This window comes from Mastacembelus armatus, chromosome 9, assembly GCF_900324485.2.
Source record: "Mastacembelus armatus chromosome 9, fMasArm1.2, whole genome shotgun sequence".
Taxonomy (NCBI): domain Eukaryota; kingdom Metazoa; phylum Chordata; class Actinopteri; order Synbranchiformes; family Mastacembelidae; genus Mastacembelus; species Mastacembelus armatus.
Genome location: NC_046641.1, coordinates 7,794,299 through 7,804,524, shown reverse-complemented (window position 1 = coordinate 7,804,524; position 10,226 = coordinate 7,794,299). Strand labels below are relative to the sequence as shown.

Below are 10,226 nucleotides of genomic sequence, written 5' to 3'. Positions count from 1 at the left end.
AGAAAGGCTGTTAATTTACTTCTGTTAAAATTGGATTTTGATGGCTATTGTATATTGGGTTTCTGGATATACGATATGCTTTTCAAACAAACCTGAATGGTGAGCTTTCACAGCAGATGACTCACATCGTTCTGTGTAAATGGCCGGTTTGTACAACCCTGAATGTCACCGACGACCACACAGAAACAGATGCGATGGTAGCATTTAAACTATAGGGGTAGCCAACCCTGGTCTTTCAAGAACCACTGTCCTGCTTGTTTTCCAAATATCTGTGCCTTAGCCACTGCTGATTAGCTGGGTCAGATGTGTTCAGTCAATCAGAAGCTGGACGGACAGGGATAGTTGGAAAACAAGCAGTGGCTACCCCTGCTTTAAGTGCTATTTGACAAAGGAACTAGGACTGTATCCATGGAAACATAAGGGCTCACAGGATTCATGCTCTGCTGAATCATTACAGGCCTTTATTTCAGTCCCTACAAGATAATGTGTTACTAAATCTTCATTAGTGCAGTGAGATCAAGACAACACAAAAATTAAAGTACTAAGTTACGCTTCTTGTTTGTTGTTCTTGTATTTGCACTATACATATCACGAGGCTTGCTTTGCATTGGTAATTTGAGACACCATGAGCTTGCTTGTGTAAACTGAGCATAAGGAGAGTATAGTAAGGAGACTTGGCTGGTCTCACAGCTGTTAATCTTGTATTTGCTCTTGTGTTTGTTGTCATAAACTTGTCAGGCAGTGAAGATTATTAAATTAGTCTTTGTATCTAACATCTGATTGATTGTACATTACATTGTACAATCAACAATTGTCCTAATGTCAGCACTCCCATCCCAATGGACTCCCAGTGGTATATAATACTTTATGTGTATAAATGACCAGTTATAAGACTACTTAGAGGCTCTTGTATGTAGAGAGACCAACATAGGTATAATACTAGTCAAACCTTTTTTTTTAATCAAAAGAAATCCAATCTATATAAGACCTTACAGCTCACAGTGCATGTCAGAGCAAATGAGAATCATGGGGTCGAAGGAACTGCCCAAGGAGCTCAGAGACAGAATTGTGGCAAGGCACAGATCTGGCCAAGGTTACAAAAGAATGTCTGCAGCACTCAAGGTTCCTAAGAGCCCAGTGGCCTCCATAATCCTCAAATGGAAAAAGTTTGGAACGACCAGAACTCTTCCTAGACCTGGCCATCCAGCCAAACTGAGCAATCGTGGGAGAAGAGCCTTGGTGAGAGAGGTAAAGAAGAACCCAAAGATCACTGTGGCTGAGCTCCAGAGATGCAGTAGGGAGATGGGAGAAAGTTCCACAAAGTCAACTATCACTGCAGCCCTCCACCAGTCGGGGCTTTATGGCAGAGTGGCCCGACGGAAGTCTCTCCTCAGAGCAAGACACATGAAAGCCTGCATAGAGTTTGCCCCAAAACACATGAAGGACTCCCAGACTATGAGAAATAAGATTCTCTGGTCTGATGAGACCAAGATTGAACTTTTTGGCGTTAATTCTAAGCGGTATGTGTGGAGAAAACCAGGCACTGCTCATCACCTGCCCAATACAATCCCTACAGTGAAACATGGTGGTGGGAGCATCATGTTGTGGGGGTGTTTTTCAGCTGCAGGGACAGGACGACTGGTTGCGATTGAAGGAAAGATGAATGCGGCCAAGTACAGAGAGATCCTGGAAGAAAACCTCTTCCAGAGTGCTCAGGACCTCAGACTGGGCCGAAGGTTCACCTTTCAACAGGACAACGACCCTAAGCACACAGCTAAAATAACAAAGGAGTGGCTTCGGAACAACTCTGTGACCGTTCTTGACTGGCCCAGCCAGAGCCCTGACCTAAACCCAATTGAGCATCTCTGGAGAGACCTGAAAATGGCTGCCCACCAACGTTCACCATCCAACCTGACAGAACTGGAGAGGATCTGCAAGGAAGAATGGCAGAGGATCCCCAAATCCAGGTGTGAAAATTTTGTTGCATCATTCCCAAGAAGACTCATGGCTGTACTAGCTCAAAAGGGTGCTTCTACTCAATACTGAGCACAGGGTCTGAATACTTATGACCATGTGATATCTCCAATGAAGGAGCAGAACCATCTCAAGGAGGATCAGAAGAAATGGACAGCATGTGAGTTAAATATGAGTGTCACTGCAAAGGGTCTGAATACTTATGACCATGTGATATTTCAGTTTTATTTTTTAATGAATTTGCAAAAATTTCTACATTTCTGTTTTTTTTTCTGTCAAGATGGGGTGCTGAGTGTACATTAATGAGAAATAAAATGAACTTTTTTGATTTTGGCTAATGGCTGCAATGACACAAGGAGTGAAAAATTTAAAGGGGTCTGAATACTTTCCGTACCCACTGTATTTTGTTATTTACTTCATACAGGTATAGTTTCTAATTAATTTAATTCATTATCAGATGTCATGTGAAATGACATGTGTTGTTTTCTTCTTGTGAATATTTAGATAATACTGCCACAGTAACTCAAAGTTTCTGTAAAAGTGAGCCGTAATGTATAATTTCAAAATTTTGTAAATGCTGCTTCAAAACATTTATTTTTCATTTAGAGTACAGTCTTTTTTATAATTTTATCAACATACAGAAAGATATGAGACCATAATGTGCAGGTACAGAGTACAATAGCATTCTGAAGTAAGAAAAAAACTTAGATCATTTCTAACAGTTTGTCCTGGCACAAAAGGACAGAAAAAGAAGTGGGAGAAAGTTCGGCTTAAAAAAGCACCACAGTGTTAATATCTGTCACTGGCGCAGACATCTAAAGCATAACTGTGACACAAAATCACCAGACGGTGTTTTTCAAAGGGTTTGAAAAGTTGTACAAAAATCTCTTGAACCCGACTCATTTTTGTAACTATATGCCAAAATTCCTCCACTATACATTCTCTTGAATGTTTGTTTTGGTTTATAATTACAAAGCATGAAGTTCCACCTAAGAGTTTTTATCCAGAAGATAAATAAATTAACAAACAACCAAACCATTCAGACTTACTGCTTTAGCTTTGGAAATCATTCTGCATTGATTACAACATGTTTAAGGCCATTGGTTTCCCATGTAACACATGCAAACACAAACTGAAATGAATCAAAAGAGTAACAATAAAATTGTATATCTGTGATAAAAAATAAAGACCTTGTTCATTTATTTACACAGATTTTCCTGTTCAGGCTGTGGGAATGTTATAATATGAGAGTGTTCTCACATTTGCCTTTGTCTAATCTAGGTCAAGCTGTAGCCTGGTGACAGGGACTGCTCTAAATCTGCTAGGATTACATGGGCCCAACCCAGGTTTAACAAAACCAACATCTGTCTGCCAGTCTGCTACTTTTCTACCCTGTATGGAATTTCTTTGTGCTTGACTAATATATTCAATAGCATAATTGTATTTCAGGTTATCTCAGGAAACCAGTCATATATATATAAATAAATAAAATAGAATATAGCTAAATAAATAAAATGAAAGCTCTATGTGCTTTGACTTCGCAAAATCTCGGGCTAAAACAGAAAGAGGGAGAAAAGGTTGTCACCTGCACAAGTGTAAAATCAGTGACACAGAAGAGAACAGGGTCATGGGAGAACATTTAAGAGATTAGGTGAAGCACTGAAATGTATGAAGACTAATACAGGTATACCAAGTCATGCTTATTAATACAACACAGAGACAGAAATGACAGTGGAGAGAACAGGTAATGAAAATGAACTGCAAATGAGAGCTCGGTAAAAGTGAAACATGAATAGTAATAGAAATTATAATACAAGGAACAGAAAAATAAATATATATTTAATTTAAATAATTTGCCAGAAGCGTCAATGACTTCAGTGGACTGGGAGAATTAACATTAACAGAGCCTGTTGTGTCTTCTGACACTGTGGCGACAAGTAAGTTAAAGAAAAAGGCAAAAATTTAAACTCACGAAAGTCTGTGCATTCCTCTGCTTAATTGAAATCATGCAACAAATGAAATCTTATTACTCTGAGATGATATCTTCTAGTGAATGTTGATTTTCCAGTTTGGATCCGTGTTGAAGTGTTTTTAAAACTCACCCACTGAGCATACATACCTAAAAGTACAGTGTGTCACAAAGAAAGCACCATATATAACCTACAACCACGTGGACTCTGAACAAACTGGGAAGTTTGAAAAGACGGACCTGGTCTTAAAGAATGGAACACAGCATTGATGCTAGGAGGTTACAGGACAGTAATAAAGCTCTCTAGTGTACATTCTAGTTTTACATGATATACAAATATGCTTCACAAGGAGACAGAGAGCGTGCATCCCATCCTGTGGTGTGCTTACATTTGCAGAGTAAAGAGTACAGACTGTGGCAGACCATTCACACACTAAATGGAGTGAGAGAGAGTATACTAGTAATAATACAACGCACGAGTTGTAGACAACGGTCAACACCAGGCAGAAGTAATGAATACAATGTATGATCACACATCATCTCCTTCCTGCGTACTCCTCAGCTGTTGAGGCAGTGGAAGCATTGTCATGGTGAGCCGAGGTGTCCACTTGGCCGTCTGGCTGGACAGACTGCACTGTTTCTACCAGGCTGCCGCTGGGTAGCACCACGTATCTGGCGGCCATGTCTTTAGGCTGAAGCTCCCGCATGCCCTCTTTACTGAACCAGATCCCATAACCAAAATAAACAAAGAGACCTGGGAAAAGAGACCGTATGAAAAACCTATGACTTAAAAGTCAGGGCACAGTGTGCAGGTGAGTATGGAAAAAAAGTGGGCTTCAAAGTTTTGTTTTGTGTTATTCCCACTTCTGGAGAGGTTCAAGTCTTTTCACATTTATTTTTTTTGTCAGTTTATATTTACTCAGGTGTAATAATAATTAGCTGACTTTAACACCGCCTTAAGTCGAACTAAGATACCCCCTGCTTTTTTCTCACATGGCCATTATGGAATGTTAAGTGGTCATGTCTTTGGAGAAAGGGCTTCTCCCGTCAAGAGAAATTTTCCAAGAGTGTGCATCTTGTTAACTTGCTGCAGTCTGACAGTGCTCTTTAAATGGTTTACTGGTTCAGAAAAGCCTTAAGCTAATTCAGCTAATCACAGCGATCTCCTTCTTACTGACAGGGCTTTAACACTATTTGATCACCATCACATCCTCAGAGGGTTACTGCCATGTGCACACAGTAGTGAATATGTTATGTAATATGATGATTTTATGTGCGTATTGTGTTCAATGGCAACAAAAGACAAGGTGTTTTATGATAATGTATTCAAAATTCTTTACCCTTAGAAACTGACAGGAGCACCCGTGATCCCATTAGCATACCTATTTTTCAATGCCTGTAGAATTGCAACCAAAAAAGATTTGAGTAATAATTCTTTTTGCATATAAAAGGGGAGGAATTACACTTTACACTTCATGTATTCAACATGTCCCACAATGCTGTTTCCTAGCACAAATGAAATCATTTCAATCAAATTTACATATCTTGTAAATATGCACACACAATACAATGCCAACCATGGCTTTACTCTAGATCTGATCAGCCAGTTACAGTATATCCTATGTTCCATATACGTCATCGTGATATGAAAAAAAAAATGTATTAAAAAAAAAAAAGTTTCTTTATTTGTTGTGGTTTATTGCTCTTTTTTAGCAATTTGTGTCATTAGTACATATCCTTAACATTTGGGGTATAAGGGTTGTATTAATATATAGCATTTTGAAATGCTCCAAAAATTGCACTTACAGCATGTGAAAATGTAAAGATATGCCCTGGTGGACTATGGTTCTATGGTAGGTCATATGTTTTCTGCCCACTTACCTATGGCGATCCATACAGTGAAACGAACCCAGGTTAGAGGGCTGAGCTTCATCATGAGGAATACATTAATGAGGATACTGGCAGCTGGAGTTAATGGAACCAAAGGTACCTAAACAACAATAAAATCCCAGTCATACAATTGGTTTCAAATAAATGCTAATATTAATCAAGACAAATTTTGTTTTACATATTTAACCATATGTCGCTGCCAGGTAAGTGAAATGGGTCTTGAGGAGCAAACAGAAGGTCATTTGAGCATCATATGACAAGTAAAAGTAAGCAGCATTCAATTAGCATGCATAAAGTTGTAAAGTCCATAAAAGAGCTCACCCGGAAGGTTTTGCTGTTGGTTTGTGGCTCATGAATCCATATGAGTGTCAGGCTGAGAATGTAAGCTAAGCCAAAAATCACCAGCAGCACTGTGAAGCTCCAGACTGGCAGCTGCAGCTGTTTGATTCCAAATTCCAGCACAGCACAGAAGCATACTGAGCTCACTATCAGAGTGAGCACACAGTAGGTCACGACATCCCCCGGCTCACAGTCCCCCAGCAGCCTGCTCAGGTATGGTTCCCAGGTGGCCTTCAACTGCCCCACTCCCCGCCGTTCTCTTGTGTTCTGTCTTTCCACCAATTGGAGTTTGTCAGAGAAGGATTCATATTGTTTTAGCCCTTCACTTTCCTCTGCTATGGTCTGAGACTCAGACGGGACAGGAGAAGGCTCGGCATTAGGGTTAGGAGATGTGGAAGTGGATCCTTTGGAGATGGTTTTGTCTGGCTGGAAGCGCAGCACAATAATACTTGCTGCCACGAAGGTGTAAGCCAGCAGGGTGCCAATGGACAAGAACTGAACCAAGGCCTCTAGGTCAAAGATGAGAGCCATGGTGGCCATCAGGATTCCAAACACCAGAATAGCATTGACAGGTACTTTGGTGATGGGATTAACACGTGCGAAAAAAGAAAAGAACAGTCCATCGTCTGCCATGGCGTACACAATCCGAGGGAGGGAGAAGAGATTACACAGCAGCACAGTGTTCATGGCTACAAGAAACAGAGAGTCATTACCAGAGTATAAGACAAAACATCGCACTGTGCAAACACTATGGCTAAAAATATTGCATTAACACAGTCAGTTAAATTATACTTAGGAACTAAAGGTTGTCACTCACCACAGATGGAACCTATTGCCACAACAACCCCGGCCCAACTGTAACCACGGCGGAAGAAAGCATCTGCCAGAGCTGAGTTGGGGTCCAGTGAATGCCAAGGTACGATTAGTGTGAGCACTGTGGAGACCAGGATATAAGCTGTTGTTGCCAGCGCAAGGGAGATAGCAGTGGCAATGGGAACAGCCTTCTGCGGGTTCTTTGCCTCCTCGCTTGAGGATGCAATTACATCAAAGCCCACAAATGCGAAGAAGCATGTGGCTGAGCCTGCCAGTATTCCAGACAGCCCAAAAGGTGCAAAGCCTCCTTCTTTCTGGCTCCAATTGGCTGGTTCAGCCAAAACAAAGCCAAAGACCAGGATGAAAACAATGACACCCATACTAATGGAGGAGAAGATATGGTTGAGGTAAGATGACACTTGAACTCCAAAGGAAATGAAGAATGAAGCAACTACTAGAATCCCTGCCGCCAGTATGTCAGGGTAATGGGCAAGGAAGGGCACGTTCCACTGCATGATGTGCGTCTCTGTGAAGTTCTGGATCGCATGATTAAAAATGGAGTCCAGATAGCCACTCCAGGCACGTGCCACAGCAGCACCACCAATCATGTTCTCCAGAATCACATTCCAGCCAATGAGAAAAGCCCAGACTTCTCCCATGGAGACATAGGTAAACATGTAGGCAGATCCTGTTTTGGGAATACGTGCTCCAAACTCTGCATAACAAAAGGCAGCCAATAAAGAAGCAATACCTGCAAAAAGGAAGGATATGATGACAGCAGGCCCAACCATGTCTTTAGCCACCGTGCCTGTCAGAACATAAAGTCCAGAGCCAACCATGCCACCCACACCCATCAGAGTCAGGTCCAAGGTGGAGAGGCACCGTTTGAGCGATGTGGCCATCATGTCATCATCCAGTGTTTTCAGTCGGTTCAGCTTTTGGCAAAGGCGCACCGCTGGTGCGCATCCTCTCTGACAAGATGCCATAGCTACAGCATTAGACAGGCCAGCTGGGCAGGATGGTGTTGTAACAGTCACACTGGACCTGTCTATGAAACCAACCTGTGAGACAGAGCACAAACACAGTGACACACACACACACATACACACATTGCTTCTACTTGACAAGTCGGGCCAGTTAAACTTTTCCTCCCTTTACAAACACTGGGGCATGCAAATATGTGCATGTTTACATAAAATGAAATAAAATAAAATAAACACAGAGGGGATGAAAAGAAATGTCCATGTCCTTAATATTGTTTAACCAACTCAAAAACATAAAAAAGAAAACAATTTACTGCAGTAAAAGTATCATTTTATAATACATGTTTAGCTGCGCCTACTTGGTATGAGTTTGATCAATGACCAATCAGGATCAATACTACTGAGAGGAGTAGTAGTTGATTTTCCTGTACACGGTGTGCCACAGCTCGTCGATGTTATGTTAAGCTTGTTTTTCTACATGGAAACAGACAAACACTCACATTCACACCTATGGGTAAATTAAGAGTCAGCAATTAGCCTAATCCCAAGATGCATTTTTATGGATTGAGGGAAGTAAAACTGGAAAAAGCCCTCACAGGGACAGGGCAAACTCCACACAGAAAGGACCCATGGTTGAACAGGAGTCAAACCCCGAACCTTTTTGCTGGGCATTAAAAGTGCTAACCAGAGCTCCACTGTGCCGCCCGCGGACAGAGCAGCGAAATGAAAAACACAAAACCAAAAATATTAAATCAAATCACTGACACAAGCTACCAGTTATGGTTCCAAAGGAATAAAGAAAAAATAAGAAATGGAAAGAAGGTAATGTAAAGAGGGAATCTGGTAAGACTTGGAAGATAACAATAACACCTCAGCATAGAGGCAAAGCATAAAGCAAAGAGAAAAAGAAAAAGGAATAAACATGTTGCAGGAAGGAAAAGGCTACAAACTGATAAGATAGCCTACATACAAGAGAGGCTAAAACTGTAAAATATAGTTGGGATGAAATAAAGTGTGAGTGGATTTTTTTTCAGCAGCACATTTTCCATTAAAAACAGACATGCAGGAGTTCAAGCCAGAAGCAGAAATAAATAAGAGTAGCCTGAAGAAAAATGAAGCTGGCTAAGAAACAGACTAAAACTTTAACAAAAAATACAGAATCGGAGGGACGATTGGAGGAGAGAGAGCAGCACTGGCTGTAAGACAGAAATAATAATAAAGTGTCAGGAAACATGAGCAGGGAGAGAAAGTGGAAATGACAGTCAAGAACAAACTAGAGGTCAGGAGGCAGGTTCATGAAATAACTGTACACATATATACACATACTAATTTACCAGTAAGGCCAAGACAGAGTGAACACAGACAGAAAAGAACACGCGAGCAGTGCACACACCCACATTAAAAATCATCAAGGGTAATAACCTTTGCGTGCGAGCACCATAAAACTAGATTTGGACTGGGGCATGTAAACATGTGCAGGGCCAGTCCACGTCACCTGAAAGGCATCGCTGTGTAAAATAAAAGCTCGAAACACACTGACGACAGGTGATGTTTTCTTTATTTCATAGTCTGTTCATCATGAAGACTCAGCATTGATTCATCCTGCTGGTCCGGGCGGTGCAACATCTAATTCCTGCCGTCGATGGGCATATGGCGACAAGAAGAAGCATCCGTTTTCATTACGTAACGCTTTCCTCTCCAGAAATAAAAGCACCGATATAAAACTACACGACCCGTGGGTGCTAGGTATTTATTTCCATTAAACACATCCACGACCACGCATCTCGTCAGGCAAGGATAAGGAATAAGGGTCGTTTGAAATGCCAAATTACATTTTTATAACAAAATGGAAACGGACGCAAAAGGAGGATCTTAGTGCGTTAGACTCCTGGATTGGCACAGTGGAGAGCGACACTGGGACACTGTGCATGATTTGACCGCCTTCCCTTCGCAACTGCGAAGCAGAAATGTCAGAAATAAACTAAGGAAACACGAATTTCTTTACCGTTGTTGTGGTTCAGCGTCTCATCTGTGCTGCAGGTCCGCTGGTGCTGTGACAAGTTCCCGGGGGCGCATCGTCTGGTGATGGAGCAGAAGGTGCGCCGACGAATAAAAAGCCAACATGCACTAAGTGTCTGGATGCTTCTTAAAGGCGCAGCCGCCTCTACACTGCGCTCAAAGGGCTTCCCCGCTGCGCACCACCCGGATAACACAGATTATCCGGAGCCGGGGGTCCTAGGGGGAGCCCCCTGGTCTGG

At 41.7% G+C, this 10,226-nt stretch overlaps 1 protein-coding gene across 1 annotated transcript; it reads right to left on the bottom strand.

Annotated features, from left to right (window-relative positions):
• Positions 1–2,549: 2,549 nt before the first annotated feature.
• slc7a4 (solute carrier family 7 member 4) lies at positions 2,550–10,106 on the bottom strand. Its single transcript, XM_026322400.1, has 5 exons — positions 9,974–10,106; positions 6,990–8,046; positions 6,155–6,861; positions 5,825–5,933; positions 2,550–4,697 (listed from the first exon to the last, which is right to left on the bottom strand). The coding sequence occupies exons 2-5, from the start codon at positions 7,969–7,971 to the stop codon at positions 4,480–4,482; spliced, it is 2,016 nt and encodes a 671-aa protein (XP_026178185.1). The 5' UTR covers positions 7,972–8,046; positions 9,974–10,106; the 3' UTR covers positions 2,550–4,479.
• Positions 10,107–10,226: the final 120 nt, after the last annotated feature.